Source organism: Rhododendron vialii, chromosome 2a, assembly GCF_030253575.1.
Source record: "Rhododendron vialii isolate Sample 1 chromosome 2a, ASM3025357v1".
NCBI classification, from domain to species: domain Eukaryota; kingdom Viridiplantae; phylum Streptophyta; class Magnoliopsida; order Ericales; family Ericaceae; genus Rhododendron; species Rhododendron vialii.
Window position 1 is genome coordinate 4,822,309 of NC_080558.1, and position 17,083 is coordinate 4,839,391.

At 38.2% G+C, this 17,083-nt stretch overlaps 1 protein-coding gene and 1 non-coding gene across 3 annotated transcripts in view; one reads left to right on the plus strand and one right to left on the minus strand.

Moving 5' to 3' along the window:
* Positions 1-7,490: 7,490 nt before the first annotated feature.
* LOC131315524 (uncharacterized) overlaps positions 7,491-17,083 on the minus strand; it is a 45,531-nt gene continuing 35,938 nt past the window's right edge. The window contains exons 1-3 of one of the 2 annotated variants that reach the window (XM_058344631.1): positions 10,913-12,244; positions 9,157-9,657; positions 7,491-8,325 (exon numbers count right to left, since the gene is read on the minus strand). In XM_058344631.1, the coding sequence (XP_058200614.1) occupies positions 7,865-8,325; positions 9,157-9,657; positions 10,913-12,203 (2,253 nt within the window). In that variant the 5' untranslated portion in view covers positions 12,204-12,244 and the 3' untranslated portion in view covers positions 7,491-7,864. Of the gene's footprint in view, positions 8,326-9,156; positions 9,658-10,912; positions 12,245-17,083 lie in introns of those variants that run through there. The other variant, XM_058344632.1, reaches the window with a different exon arrangement.
* Positions 12,710-12,816, plus strand: LOC131318269 (small nucleolar RNA snoR100). The gene has a single exon (XR_009197597.1). It is a non-coding gene; the product is annotated as a small nucleolar RNA snoR100 (small nucleolar RNA).

Sequence of the window (17,083 nt, forward strand, 5' to 3'; positions counted from 1 at the left end):
CTGTAAAGTAAGAAGGGTAGTTGGGTTGGATTATACTACGGGGTGAACTTGTTCACTCAGGTACGGATTGTCTGGCTTCCATGCCAGATTTTGCAGATAATCAAGAAGAGACACCAAATCCCGAAAGTGAGCAGTTTTATGCTGAAGAGAATCCAGAGGTGGGAGCTGAGCCAGAATATGCTTGGGATCCGTATCAAACTTAGAAGATGGCTCTGTTATTTTGTTTAGTTTATTACCACAAAGACTATTTTCAGTATTTCTACGATAATTTGTAATAGACGAGACTTTAGGGTGAATTATCCGGTTTGGATTTTGAATTTTAATTCAATAAATTTTTAGAAATCAATATTTAAAACCTCCGATTTTATTTTCAAAAATCGGGGCGTTACATGTTTTTTCCGATGACCCTCTTCTTCAACCCCGCTCTGATACCAATTGTTAGGACTGGAGGGACACCACGCACGCAAACCCACGAAGTGATTTCAAAGAAAAACTATCAGTATATATATTCACACAATGACGTACACACAAAGATAAAAAAAGCTCTCCAAAAACCACACGCCGGTTCCTCTCCGGGAGGCCACAGACCAGTCCCCCACGCTTGCCTCACCATCTCTCTTACATTATGTCACACACTTCTCTGCTCTCTTATATATCAATATATAGGCAAAAAGAAAACCCTAATACTCGTAAGGAAATAAGGTAGGAAGTGATCTTGTTCATCAATATATACATCAATATACCCCACGCTCGCCTCACCTTCTTCCTTACATTATGTCACACACTTCTCTGCTTCGCGCACACCATCCAAGTGCCATCCCACTTGGGTGGAATCCCAACAGTTACTAGTAATTTCACATTATAAGTTCATGTTATAAATGGAACGCCATCAGTAATTTTGAAAGTGCAAATATCAATTTCCTTAAACAAACCTTGCCTACAGAATGGCAAAAGACTAGTCTTCTGGAGTAACTTTTTTTTTTTTTTGATCCGCCTTCTGGAGTAACTTCTTATGCGCTTTTTACACGGAGTATGCGTAAGCTTATTTATGCGCCTTGAGTAAACAGAAAATAAAAGATACCCAACTTGCTCTATACGTCCAATTTTTCAACACGGTTGGAGAGAAAAAATCTAACTAGTGGGGTCATGTACCACAACCACTATTGTCCTGTTATCACAATATCACATGCCTCTTATTAGTGGGATCGGATCCCATCAATTTGGCTACCAATCAGTTTAGTCAAGTTGGTGCATCCGGGCCATCTTAAAGTGTTTTGTCGAACCATTGTTCCATTATCTCTCCTAAAATCAATTGGTGTTAGGGAGGACTTCAATTGGGGCACTCTGGACCCAACAATTTTGGATGGCCTAGTTTTAAAGATGATTTATTTTTTTGTGTTTTTTTAAATACCCTTTTAAATTTGGGCCGTCCGTCCAAAATACTTTTGGACGGCCTGGATACACTAAATTGACCAAACTGGTCGGCAGAAAATTGAGGGGATCCGCCCCGGCTTAATGACAATTTTACCTCCTAAACTGTTGTAATTTTGTTTATCTTGTCCCTAAACTATGAATTTCATCTACTTAATTAGTCCTTGAATTGATGTATGTGGTTTCACTATATGTTGTCCAATTACACACCACCGTCAAAATAAGTAATGTTGGAAACCTCAATTGATGGGCAAAATTGACATTTCATATGCTTGAAAACCTAACCCTTAATTTCTTGCTTATCCTATAAACTGGCCTATAAAGGATGTTCCTAATGTTTGCTAATTTTGGTCTTCAATGAGCTAGCTCTCAAAATAAACTCGAAGTTTGGCTCTCCCAAGAGATTAAAAATTTGGCGATGCATGCAGATCCTAATTCGGTACGAAACAAATTCTTTGAATCTGGGTGTTGAATCCTAAGATGACAGGGCGAGAAGCGACTTTGACATGACCATAACAACACTAATTGCGGGGTTTGATTTTGTCTTATGAATTTCCCAAAGGATCAAAGATTCAAAAAGTCGGAGCAAAGGAGACCCACACGGCGTATGACATGACCATATAACAACACTAATTTCTCCGAATATATTCTATGTTCTGGTACCACATGACCACGGGGCGCGGCCTACAAGGTATTCGCAATCATTTACGTTACGACAAATTATGCGGTACGGATATTATCATTCACTTTAATTAGGTGACGATGATCAAGTCAATGAGTGATCTACATTGTGTGGATAGCGATCTTTTTATTTTTAAGATAAGATAAGAAATGTCACATGATGTGCATATAGTAGTATACCACATGTGTAATCAAACACTTATATACACTTATACGCATGCCTTTATGGATCCAGGAAAGATCCTCATAGAAGATCCGGATCCTTTACATGGTTTATGGGATCCACACACATACATCATGTGTGATTTTAGAGTTTTTAAAAGGAGAAAGATAGACTTACATTTGAGAGTTCAAAGAGTCCCAATGCTATAAGTTCAAAATTCAAACAGCTTCTAGGAGCAGAATAATCAGTCCCAGCGTGTACGTTAGGTTAAGAAAACTATCCCGTGCTTTCTCTACGGACTGTGCTCAGTATTTTTCCTTAATGGTTCAAAACCACAGCCACTCAAATTTCCTACCATGCATTTATGATACCAACTACCAAGAATAAAAGTTTCCATGGCATCAGTCCAAATTACAAGTTACTAGTGGCGGATGAGCCGGACAATAGCTTTACACAAATTTTATCCTTTATTTAGAATCACATTAGTTTTCTTATCTTTAAAATGTAAAAATTAAATAAGTTAATCCGCGTAATGGTTACATGCAAAGCATCTTACTAGAAGTCAATAATAGTGTAATTGCGTTTGTTATCCCAAATGTACGTCCTCCAAAGTGGAAATAAGAATGGGAAATAATTTTTACACTCTTATTTTTATAATTCACTCTCTTTTTGGTTTTACCCACATGAATTTATAATGTTGCCCTTGAATGTGTGAAAAAATATATTAAAACAAAGACAAGATAGTAAATTTAAATGGATAAACACACACAAAAAAAATAATAATGGTTAAAAGGGGTTATGAAAATCACTTTCCAGAAGAATTCTATTTCTTCTGTCTAAAGTTTCAAAACCACCCAACAAAGAGTTCACACAGTGACATTGACATATTTGTTGACTGTTATAGAATGGGAAAATGACGACCCAGGACGTGTTTTGATAATTAATACCCGTCAATGACATTTTCAGTATTAACAAATATTCTCTGCATGTCTTTGACGGGTATTAATTATCAAAACACGTCCTGAGCCGTTATTTTTCCAAATTGTGCATATGGTACAATTGGGCCAGCAATCAGTGGCGGACGCAAGACTTCTACATAGCAAGGGTTCGAATCATATGTATTTCTACATTAGTAACTAAAAAATATAATCCTAATATATTTACCACTATCTTTGTTGACTTTTATAGAACATGTCCAAATTATGCATATGATATATTGGGCCAGTAATAATTTGAGGTTTGATATGCCTACTGTTTGAATTTTAGGAGATTTTTTCACACATATATAAGAACTTTATAAACTTTTTCTTCCCTCGAGAGACTTGCAGGGGTGATCTACTTTTCCACATTAACCTCAAACACTAGTACTATAATTAATGGAAGTGTTTGGAGTTGTGCAGGGGCCCGGACACCACTTAGCATCCCCTTGGTGTCCGCCCTAAATCTGTACACTAAAATCCTAAATTTGTATACGAGTAAGCTGGACATTATCTAATCAGTTGGAGCCATTAAATTTCGGGAGGTTTTCATTGTGTTAATTATTAGATAATGAATTTCATCGGTGTGTGTAGTAATGTAGGTGCCAACAAATCACTTTTTCCATCATTTGAAATTATCTTCTCATGAGATAAGACATATGCAATTATCATCCATGAAGTCATGAACCAAATGTAGTTCCATCACCTGATTCTGTATTTGTTGTTGCCCTTTGTTTCCTTATCCAAGACATACATCCATAATGCCAAAAAATGAATTCAGTTCCTTGCATATTTTGCCGCAGCTACATGAATGCTGGTGGCAGCGATTTCATTCTCCGAGCTCGTCCTTTGATAGGCGCATAAATGTTCACATCAATGTAATAATCAAAACCAAAAGATTGTTAAAGTTAGCAATATGTGCTTAAAAAAGTGCTCACATTGTAATAATTAAATTTAGTAACCTCTTAACCAATAATCAAATTTGGGCATTTGAATAATCAAAAGTAACAATGTGAGATTTCACATTACTAACTTTAACAACCCTCTAAATGAATAATCAAAAGTTGACATGACAAGTTTTGATTATTCACTTTTGATTATTACATTGCGGACGCTCAGCGCCTCCTAATTTACCATTGCTAAGTCTATTTATATTATTATTTGAAGTTTTATGCTTTATTTTTGTGTTGTAGGTATTTGGACAATTCGATACAAAAAGCGCAAAGTCGAAATATTAAACGGTGTTCGAAGTTGTTTGCCCGAATTGCAATATGGAGTCGAGAGTTCAGCACTGAACTTAATTATTCGACGAGTTTGGAGATTGTTTTGCAACCCACCGCCTATCAACTGGAGTAATTAAATGGCGGGGCCCATTGTATGTTATAGGGCCAATATTAAATGCTCGAAGAATTTGATTATCTTTGACTGTGCACAAGTGCAATGTTTACTCTTTTTATGTTTTTTTTATCATTAAATAGGGTGAGAGGAGACAACCAGTGTATGGGTTCTTTACCCGCTATGGAATATCCGGTTCGAACCATAGCTACTGTCTGAAAAGATAGGCTGTCACCATAGCACCACCTACATACAAATGGGCATAATGCTTTATCTCACACCCTTTGCCACTTGACAAGGCTGGAAACCGAGACCTTGCCTGGGGATGAGGGGGCACCTGCCCACTTGGCTACCACCCTCGGTGGTTAGTGCAACGTGTATTGCTGAAGTAAAAAGGGAATTGGGTCGAGCCGAATTGGGTAGAAATTAGTTACTCAATGAATGGGGCCAAGTTAATGACATCGTAGAAGGGCTTTTGTATAAGAAAAAGAAGGGGCTGCGATCCTAGAAAAAAGGTCGGCACTTCACATATAAAAGGACAAAAACAGTGGGCGGAAAAAAGGGATCTGTTTTTACGCTATCACAGGACGAGAACGGTGGCGATCAGAGGGTTCCGATATTACTTTGCAGTTTCAGATTCTTGTTCTTTCATTCAGAGTTATTTTTCCTTTCAAGTTTTTGGAGTTTTGTTCAATTACTCATCTTCCGGTAACTCATACTACGTTTTGTTTTTAATTAAAGTTATTCTTTTGAGTTCTCTTGCTATTAATCTTTTGTTTGTTTTTTCTTCAGAGCAATAGAAACATGTTTCAATCTAGGATTTCTTTTGTTTCTTATTTAATATTGAGTGAGTAGTCGTATAGGTAGGGTCGCGGGGTTACTGCTCTTGTTTTCGAACAATGAAAAAAAACGATTTTAGATTGAAAAAATACTTCCCTTGGATGAACCCGGGCATTGTCGGAACTCATGTGAACAGGGGAATGGAGGTCCAAAACTTATTTTTCAATGGGTAAACGGCGACCATAGGGTCTCGCATCTTACGGGTATCTTTTTCAATCTAAAGTTGAACGTTTTTAAGAACACTGAATGTAGCAAATTAATCTGGATTGGTTATGAGTGCTTTGAATCCTACGACCGTACCTCATTTTAATTATTTGAAAAGAACAGTTATTTCGTAAGTTTAGTTAAATCTCTATCAAATCGACAAAGGGTGGCTACCTAAGAGCCCGTTAAATTTGTTAAGCATGAGTTTTTAGTCAGCACACATCGCTGTATCTATGGATTCGACTCCGGTCTTACCGGATATTGTGCTGCGTCAATCTCCACCCTACGCTTGGGGCAACCCATTAATTTAGGACTAGGAAATCGTTAAGCATCCTTTCGGTGCAACCTTAGAGTACACTTCAAGTATAACCCACGGTAGAGCGTCAGTTGATTCAAGTTCCGGTGGGAGTTCTTTGAATTTTCTTAGCTCAGATGTCATGTCTGCACTTGCAAATATGCAAGTAAGAACAAGTGTTGGAGGGGATGGTTTCTGTGTTACTGTTTCAAGCACCCCTGGTTGTTCAAGCCAAGGTTCTGGACCAGATGACATAGAATCCTTGGGAGATGTCCATGTTTTGGGAGAGGTTTGGTGTGACACAACTGATGGATCCAGGAGTCCATATCCTCCAAAGCAGGATGCCCTTATTCCTAACCCTTTAGAATCAAATGTTGTTCTTGATGTTCACCAAATTGCTTGTGGTGTTTCGACATTTTGCTCTTGTTACAAGGCAATGTGAGGTTTTTACCAGGGGAGAGGAATTCTGGGGGGAGACTTGGTCATGGAATTGAAAAAGATTTCAGTCGCCCTCATTTTGTTGAATTTCTTGCTGTTACAAATGTAGAAAAGGTAGACTAATTAAGGTACCCATATTGTTGGTATTACAAAAATTTGAGCTTTTTGCTTCCTAATGTTTCTTTCATCCAACTGTCTGGAACCCACATCCTCTGATTCCTCTGTAAAAGAAGGTTTGTGGAGCAGCAGGCAGAAGAATTAATGGTGGATGGAAAGCAAAGTCAGGCTACTTAGAAAGTACAACCCCCTGGTGGCAAACAGTGTCTCAACTGGATCATCCTCAGTTCCAACTGCTTCTGATGAGAATGATGAGGCAACCCCATCAGTAGGAACAATACATCGGCTCCCTATTAGCATGGGTTGGCACAAGGAATAAGGGCATCCTGCCATAAGGGGAACTGAGCAAATCAGATGGTTTTATCTCTCGATCAAATGGTCTTTGCGTTTAGTTGACCTCGAAGCAGACAAATATTTCCTGTCATTTTTTTACTCAATTAATTGTTTATTCTCTTGGGCGGTGCTATTTCTAGCACCTGGGTAGTTATAGTTTAGTTGTACAGAGGGAAGTGTTTAATTTAGGGCAAAATGTGATGCCCTTGCATAGCTTTATTTGAAAGAGGAATCAATCAAAAGCCAGGGGAGTTCAAACTTTCTTACAAGACAACGATTACTGCAATGTTGTTTTATTCATTTGCAGTTATTTGAAAGTGGAATCAATCAAAAGCCAGGGGAGTGGTTTTAGTTATTGTTTTACCTTTGTATGATTAGGTTGTGGTCCTTTGGAGCTTTCCCTATCGAACAAAGACGAAATTTCTACATACTCACATGGCTTTTGGACCCCACATCAATACCGTCGGATTCACGAACTATGAGAGTGTGGTGGTCCTTAGGTGCTTTCCCTATCGAACCAAGACGAAAATACTACATTCTCACATGACTTTTGGATCTCATATTGAATGTTACCGGTGGATTCACGAACTATGTGAGTGTGGATGAGTCTATTGCAAGACCAAGCCACTGAGAATCTCGAAATACACTTTTGTGCAAAATCACAAGATACGTCTAAATAGGTTGATTTTGAACCAAACACGTGATTTCGTGATAAACACTATAATTGCAATAATTTACAAGATTCAAGTTGGTCGACGTAATTAAACGGCTACTTTGACTCAAGAAATACAACAATTGAGCAAGTGCCCAACAGTCTAGAATTGGATTTGTAATGCTGTAAATCCTCATTACAAGCTATTAAAATCAACCCTTTGTCCTCAAATTTGTACGACATACCATTTGAAGCACTAAATTTTGAGACGATAACAATAGCAACTCAAATACCAAGCCATTGGAGAATTTCTAAATGCACTTCTCCTGTGCAATAGATCTGGACTGTTTAACCAACCACTTCTACAGTACCGAGATTAAAGTTGGTTAACGCGTAACTCATGAGCTAGCTAGTTTGGGCTCAAGAAATACCTCAATCGGATGGGTGCCCAGCCGGCTAGAACTGGAGATATAATCCTCTAAATCCTCATCGCAAGCTATTAAAGTCATCAACCCATCGTCCTCATCTTTGTATTTGATGTAATAAGTTCCAGCCTCGAGTGGCAGCCTCTTTTTCACTTGTTGTTCCAGCTCTACCATTCTCCACGGCCAAGACAGCCGAAACTTTATTCTTACTTCTCCATACCTTGCCATTATAGTCACAATATTTGTACCAACAATATCCAAGACTTGAGCAGAAGGCAGCAGCGTATCGGAATTCAATTGTGGGGTCCGCTCTTGATCAACAACCGCAGAAGATTTGTTGGAGTGAGATTGACTGATAAGCTCGCGTTCCTTGTGAGGTGGCCATCTCTCGATACCATGCTCCCTACATGCTCGCTTGAACGTAGATCGGCTAACTGAAAAAATAGGAAGCGAGAAGCTCAAAATTCTTCTATGGAGCAACTTCAACCTATATCTACATTTTGCTAACTTCAACCTACATCGAACGACAAATTCCAATGTCCTATTTAGTTATTTGTAGTCGTTACGTTTTAAAGATTCAATCCTTCCATTTCAAACCAAAATCTCTTCTTGAAGGTATATGGGATATTAATATGATTTTCAAAGTAATTAATTACTACACGATCCAAAAAGGAAATAATTACTTTACTGTTCGAATGGCACTTATATAGACTGGGGTTATTCACATTTCAGGGGTGAACATGGCTCGTATTAGTTCGGTTTCGTGCTGAGCTAAAAACCAAACCAAGTCGTGCGGATTGAATGTTTCAAGAAGATTATCCATGAAAATGACGAACCAGACTGATAAAAACCATTTGACTATGATTCAATTCCAATTTTGAACTACTGTTACCTTTAAGTTTAGATATCGTATGTACGAGTAATTTATACCACTTACAAGTCGCATCAGATGCTCAACACAAAACCCTTTTTAAAACGAGTTCCACTAATGGCCACCAAAAATTACTAAAATTCAGCATCCGTCCTCTATGAATTGACCATATTTTTAAATATGCATGAAGGTACTAATGTATCCATTTTTGAGGTCTTCAAAATTGAGGTCTCCATTTTGATGCTCCCACAGAGAGCATGGTTGTAGCAAGATAGACTCTCAAATGTTTTGGTGGAGTTTTTGAGAGAAAAGCCTATCCAGTTGGAAACAACAAGCAATATATTACCAACAAGATTGAGATTTTCATTTGTTGAAGAACTGTATTTATACGTACCTTCGAGATGCTTTGCAGCATCTTTAAGATGCATTCCCTTAGTTTCCAAGATATCCTCCTTTGCAATCGCAATTTTGACTCCAGTAGTTTTGTTCTTACCTCTCTCTCCTCCTGGGCTCTTTTCCTTCCATTTCCCATTCCCTGAACACCCAAAATACAACTGTGCCTCTACCATTACACCTTCCATTGTTCCCGCAACCTCCATTCCAATTGCCTCATCTTCATCGTTGCCAAAACCCACATCAAGGTTCTTTTGTCGAGCTGTAGGCAAAAGTTGTGGCAGCAGAATTTCCTTTTCGAAAAAATTATTTGTGTCAACAGTAGCCATCAAGGCTTGATTAGAAGGCACAATATCAGAAGTCAAGTGTGGGATTCCCTCTTGATCGACAACCGCGGGAGTTGCATTGGGGAGAGATTGCCTAATAAGCTTGTGTTCATTGTGAGGTGGCCATCTTTGAATACCATACTCCCGACAAGAACTCTTCAATTTAGTCATGCTAACTGTAATAAGGAAGAATTCAAAAGCTCAATATTAATTTTCTACCAAAGCAACTCCTACCCACATTTCCAATTTCAAGAGCCAGAAAAAAATATGTTAGAGTAAAAAGGAATTGCATTCAGAGAATAGCATGTTGACTACATAACCATAATTCTCAATTCTTATGCACGAAGGCTTTGTACGCACTTCCTTTCTTCTTCTTTTTTTCGTATGTTCTTGTGTGTCTCAAAATATAGCATCTGAAATTGAGGTCTTCGATTGCAAGCTCCCATATAGAGCATGATAGAAACTAAAAGGATTCCTAGGTTTTAGTCGGAGAAACCTATAATTGAAGAAGTTTATATATGGTACTAGGTAAATTGACAGCAATTATATTCTTCGAAGTTGTATGTATTGAAATAGGATTTCACTTAATTAAAAGCTTGCGCTTACAGTTTTGAATGGGACAGAGTACTTCTATAGTCCTATGAATTTACCACATAATATATAGGAATCTAAATGTATATGCGTATCTATAATTTTATTTTATTTTTGGAGAAAAGATTATTTGTTGATTAATGTAAAACTATATACTATGAAGCAATTGAACTTTAAATTCATGAATGACTATTAAAGAATAATTTCTAAAGTTGCCAATGCAAGCAAGGATGTTTTGGTTTTTGTTTAATTTGAACATATTATATTATATAGATGATGAATGCTTGAAGATATACTGTGTGAAGCTAGAAAATATTTTGAAATATTATGAAGGGACTTTTGTTAATTTCATTATCCGGGCATAAGTAATACTTTTGCTGCTAAACAAGAAGGGTTGTATTTAAATGATGCTTTTAAAATCTCATAATGTTCGTTTTGTGTGTGTGTGTGTGTGGATAATAGTGATATTTAAGCGATTCTTTTGAGACTTTGTATTGCTCTTCTATTTTTTAAGTATTTGTATTGTTTTTTTGGAATGTAATTTATCTACTTAATTTATATTTTGTTTGTAAAAGTTCATAAAAGGCCTCAATTTTTATTTTCGCTTTTGAGCACCGAAAAGTTAGGCCGGCCGGCCATGATCACTAAGATCATGAGTTCAATTCTCGAAAATAGTCTCCTTGCTTATAGAGGTGCTACCTCAACATTTTTCCAAGTCCTACACATGTAGGAGTTTGGAGCACTTTGTATGCCCTTCTAACCTATCTAGTTGCGTAAAAATAACAAGAACAAAATTGAGGTTTTCATTTCTTGGAGGAGTGTACATGTAAGTATGCGTACCATTGAGATGCTTTGCAGCATCTTTACGACGCATTCCCTTGGTTTGTAAGATATTCTCCAGAGGAATGGCTAATCTAACTCCATTTGTTTTCTTGTTTCTTTTCTCCCCTCCTGGGTTCTTTTTCTTTGTTTTCCTTTTTCCCAGACACAAGGAACTCAACCGAGCTTGATCTGCCATTACACATTCCTCTGTCCCCTCACTACGGGTTCCAACTGCCTCAATTTCATCATTCCCCGTGGCATTGCAGCACACCAATCCAAAATCCTCATCTGATCTCTCTTCTTGTGCTGGCAGTGGCAACTGCTGCGGTAGTTTTGATCTATTTTCATTTTCAAAGAGTCCAGGGAAACCAGTAAGATCCTCCCATCCACTCCACCTTACTACCCACTCATGAGCGCAGATGGCGTCCTCCACGGTTGTGAAACTGCCAGTGTTGAGGCGAATATAGCTGGAACGAACCTCGACCGCCCATTGACCGCCGTGTCCCAGCCACATTCTTGAGGAGATCTTGGCCTGACAAGTAAGCAATGTTTCTGGCGCCGTAGGCGAGCCTTGACCGCCCCTGAATTCCAGCCCGTTGATTGTGACAACTCCCTCTCCAAAGATCACATCCAACTCACCGCCCCTATTCTGAATTAGTTGCTGCACCACGCTCACATGTTCGATGACCTGCTGGTCAACGATGTCCTCGTCGTGTTGTTCCAACCAGTTGATCCGCCTTAATGTCATTTCCATCTCATCCTTATCGGCTATTTTATTCAGCAACGACTCTAAGCCTTTGGGCACCACGCCCGACGCCCTTACTATTTGATTCAAATCACCGAACTTGTTAAGCAGGTAAGAATGAAAGTCGCCGAACAGCAGTTGATTGATTTCCTTCTTGCGTTCGTTGATCACATGCAACGCACCGCTCTTGTCCTCAAGAATGTGCTGACAAGACAACGCCAAGCTTATGTTCTCCTGTTCACTAGAAACGAAAAAAACACTTGGCATCGGTCGATACAGAGGGAAATTTGTGGGCGACGGAGGGAAATAGAAACAGGTCGTCATCTCCATGGATTCCTCAAAACCCATATTCGATTCTTCAAAGCCTTGATTGTTCATCGTCATAATTCCCCCTCCTCCTGGCCTCCAATCTGACGCTTCGCTCCAGTTCTTACGTAGCTGCTGCTGCTGCAACATCGCCGAGTCTCCGGCCAAGTACTGTGCCGGGTCGACGATGTCGTCGTGCTCTTGATTTTGTGGCGGATCGTCCGTTGATTGGTTAGACCCTTGATACTGCATGATCATTGAATTGGACGAGGGTAGAAAAGGCCGTGGCGGCGACCACCTAGGGGAAAGTAAGCAAGGATGGGATTAGGGGGCGTCTAGTGGCGGCGGCCGCCACGATAAGAATTTTAGAAAACACAATTATTATATGTGAAAAAAAAAATTTATCCCCAACTTATATAGTCTCGCCACTGCTAGATTTTTTTTCTTATTTTTTATTATATACTAGTCATAAATCTTCTATTTTTTTTCAAGAAAGAAGATCAAAAAACGTATTCTAAAACTAAATTCAATGGGCCAAAGTGAAATAATATAAATAATGATGTATAATTAAGAAGAAAAAAAAACTCCACATTAATTCTAACCCTAAAATAACTTAACCTAAAAAATTAAGGGAATTTAATTATAATGTCACTCCCCAAGTTTAGAATGTCACTCCTAAAAGGGAGTGCAGTTATTAGTTGGGAAATCCATATGGGGATTTGGGAAGTGGCATTATCTTTGTGCATATCGATATTCTGGACTATCAATGAAGGAAGCATCGTAATATACACATAAATTGAATTAGGTCTCTAGACCTACCCTCTCTGATGCCATTTGGCTTTGATTTGGGGCATGATTCCGCAGCAAAACATATATAGGGGGGCTACTGCCTAAGTGGTATTCTAAGATAACTTTGTACATATTGCCAAAAGTTAAGTCTATCTCTAATCCTCCCTCGCTCATACCCCTAATGATTAGGGACTATATGGATTCTGCTATTGTTGTTGTTAGAGTGGCATTATCGATGCCCAAAATTAAAATTAGTCTTTTTTCATACTCTATGTGCAAATGAAAAATATCATTTACTATAGTTTTTATTATGTTATTTAAATTTTTCTGAAGCCAATAACTTAATATTATAATGCATCTTTCTATTTTTTTAGCATACATTTCGCCACTGCTAGGGTAAAATCCTGGTTCCGTCCTTGAAAGTAAGGGCGACAAACTCAAGCAAAAATCTTCAGTAGCCATGTCCGACTCTCCACTGTTCGTAGGCGCAGCTATTGACACACAGTTACCCAATTCAATCAATGGGAAAAACACACACGAGATTGACAGAATACTTCGCGTAAAATCAAAAGATGAAACAAGATATTAGAAAAGCTGGAATTTGTTGCAGAAACCAAAGTAGAAGAAAAGCTGGAATTTGGCGACGCAGATCCTAATTCGGTACGAAACGAATTCTTTGAATCCAAGGAGAGACCTCAAAGATCAATGGATGGATGGAGACAGAGATGATGAGAGGGCGAGAAATCGGGAGCGACTTTGATGAGGAAACGAATGAGAGACTCCAAACGAATGAGATCCACATACATACATCTGCAGCAAATGGGACACACTGACAAACGACACGACCATAACGGGCATTAATTTCTCAGCGTATATTCAGTTTTCCGGTACCATATGGCCACGGGGCGTGGCTTACGTGAATCCAGAATCATTTACGTAGCACAAATCGCGTTGTACGAACATTATCATTCACTTTAGTTTGGTAATTGGGTGACGATGAGTGACCTACATTGTATGGGTGATGATATTTTTCTTTACGGAAAATGTCACATGACATGTGATACCATATACCACATGCTTAATCAAGCACTTGTACTTGTACACATACATTTACATGGTGTATGGGATCCACACGCATACACCGTGTGTGATTTTAGAGTTTTTGAAAGGAGAAATATAGACTTTACTCGTTCCTGTTTGTAGCCAGTTTTCGGAATTCAATGACCAAAATCACCCATTTTTTTAGACCTCGACGAGAACAGTAGTCACGTAAAAACCATGTTTGATCACATACTGTCTGATAAGCTTTCAGAGTACATCTATATTGCAGAAAATGTGTTCCAATCCAAGTTATCGAACTTCACATTTTAATTTTCCGCAATATACAATGTGTTCCAATAGCATATCAAACAGCATATGATCAATATGATTTTTGACGCAATGGATGTTCTCAATGATTTCTAAAGAATAAATAATTCCGATGACCAAAATAAATCGGAAAAAAACAAACAAATAAACCGGATTGGACATTTCAATCCCTTTTAGACTACTTGATAACTACATTTGGGATTGGCTGCTACTCTTTTTCTAGCTGTACATTTACGCATAGAGAAGAGAGAGTTCAAAGAGTCCCAATGCTAATAAATTTCAAAGTTCAAACAGCTTCTAGAGGTAGAAGAATAATTTGTCCCAGCGTGTACTTTAGGTTAAGGAAATTACCCCATGATTTCTTCCCCTATGGGTTTGGGTCAGTGTTTTTTCCTAATCGGTTCAAAATAACAGCCAATCAAAATATTTCCCATGGCATCAGTCGACCCTATAAATTACTGAGTGGTGGACGAGCCGATTGCCCTACCCATATTTCATTCTTTATTTAGAATCACATTACTATTTCAACTAAAAAGCGTAAAAAGTAAAACTGAGTTAACTAAGAAATTACCACATTCAATAATCATCCTCCTCCTAGGATTGTTTGCATTTACAAAAACTATAAGGCTATTTTGGTCAAAAACTACGTGGCTGGGATTAATAGTTTACCTTTTGGAATTAATGCACTAGATTGTATGCATCTACAATTTGTATACCATATGCACTTCGCAGAAATTGATTATGCATCCATCCTTCGACACAAATGACTAGTGAGGTTGACGTAAGTCAACAAGCAAAAAAGAAAAAATTGTGAGGATTGGGCTGGACAAAGAAATACTAGTACATAATTCTCGATCATCCTTTGCCACACAACGGAAAAATTCATATATAATTCTTGGTCGCCTATTTGAGTTATGTCAATGTACAAAGGAAATTGTTCAAGACTTTAGAGGGAGAGTGGTTGGCTGAGGGGGAAAGAGTGGTCGAATCTGGGCCATCTAAAACACGTTTGGACGGCTTGGATGCTCACTGGGTGCCGCCACGTGGTACTCTATTTGCACCCAAAAACTTCTTCTCATAGTTAAGAGTAAAAAAAAGTAAATTATTATGTATAATGGCAAGTCTAGTCTTCTAACTTTTTACACGAAGTGTGCGTAACGAAAAGAAAAAGTAAAAGAAAAGAGATACCTAACTTGCTCTATACGTCCAATTTTTCAACAAGGTTGGAGAGAAAAAGTCTGACTAGCGGGGTCATGTACCACCACCACTACTGTCATCACATGCCTCTTATTAATGGGATCGGATGTGGTCAATTTGGTTACCGACCAGTTTGGTCAAGTTGGTGTATTTGGGCCGTTAAAAAATGTTTTGAACAGCCCAGATTTAAAGAGGATTTTTTTTGTGTTTTTTTAAACACCCTTTTAAATCTGGGTCATTCGTCCACAATACTTTTGGATGGTTCGGATGCACTAAATTGACCAAATTGGTCGGCAAAAAATTGAGGGGATCCGCCCCGGATTAATGTCAATTTTACCTCCTAAACTGTTGTCATTTTTTTTATCTTGTTCCTAAACAATGAATTTCATCTACTTAGTCCTAGAATTGATGTATGTGATTTCAGTATATGTGGTCCAATTACACACCACCGTCAAAATCAGTAATGTTGGAAACTTCAATTGACGGGCAAAATTGACATTTCATATGCTTGACAACCTAACCCTTAATTTCGTACTTATCCTATAAAATGGCTCTTAAAGGATGTTCCTAAATGTTTGCTAATTTTGGTCTTCAAATGAGCTAGCCCTCCAAATAAACTCTCGAAGTTTGGCTCTCCCAACACATTAGATAATTAATTCCAATGAAGCCTTCTGACTAGCCTTAAGTGGGACTCTTGTCGTGTAATATTGCCTTTTTTTTTTTTTTTGTTACAAGTATTTCCCCTCAAACTAGGTAATGGTTTGACTCTTGTCGTGTACATGCTCCTGAATTAGCATAGCATACTCTTTTTCATTCGAAATTGGACCCTAGCTTATTTGGATACTTTAGGAGCTAATTTTGGAATGACCGTTGGAAATGCTCTTACCCTAGCTAGACAACGTACGTCATACAACCAAACATCCACCTCCTTCAAGATACACACATACACATACACTATATATCTTACACGAGCCCCGGTACCCTCCCGTCTTCCACTGTCAAACCAGTCAGTCCCAGCGTGTAAGGAAATGGAGGAAATTACCCTATGCTTTCCCTATGGGCTGGAGCAGTGTTTTTCCAAGCATCTCCAATGCAAGTCGCCCTAAATAGAGACCCAACCCAAATTTCTATTTTTATCTTTATTTAATTTTAGTAAAAAAAATGCATCTAGAGACTTTCATGGTTAATTCTCACTGCAATCACAAATCCCCATTTTCATATCTAAAATTTCCTCCATTTTCATATCTCATAAAATATCCATATCTCTTATCACCCTTGTTCCTTGTCCACCAAAAACCTTACCCGTCCGATAAGCGGACCGTTATAGCACCCCTTTTATTGATGGTTTTGGTGTGAAAAGAATCTAGGATTCACACCACTTTTCTACAGGAGTACTACTCCTACTATGTGACTACTTTTCAAAAGTGAAGTGGGAGGATGTGATGTTCCTAAAGCCAAGTGGGAGGATTTTTCCCTGCCTTTCTAGCCTTCTTTGATTCTTAATTCACAATTGGTTTGGTTTTTTGAACTTCCCAAAAGGATTAAAAGATTCAAAAAAACACAACCCTAGGAGATAGTTAAAATTTTTAGTATAGAATGAGGTTTTTCTTAAAGGTTTGTTTCAGTTACTAGGTAGTAAGAGTTTTTGCGTCTTGTTAACCTTTTTGTTATTAGGTTATGGTCCTGTATGCTTTCCCTCTTGAACAAGGTTGAAAATACTCATACTTACATAAATTTTCAGTCACACATCAATCCTTACGGTGAGATCCACAAATTACATGAGC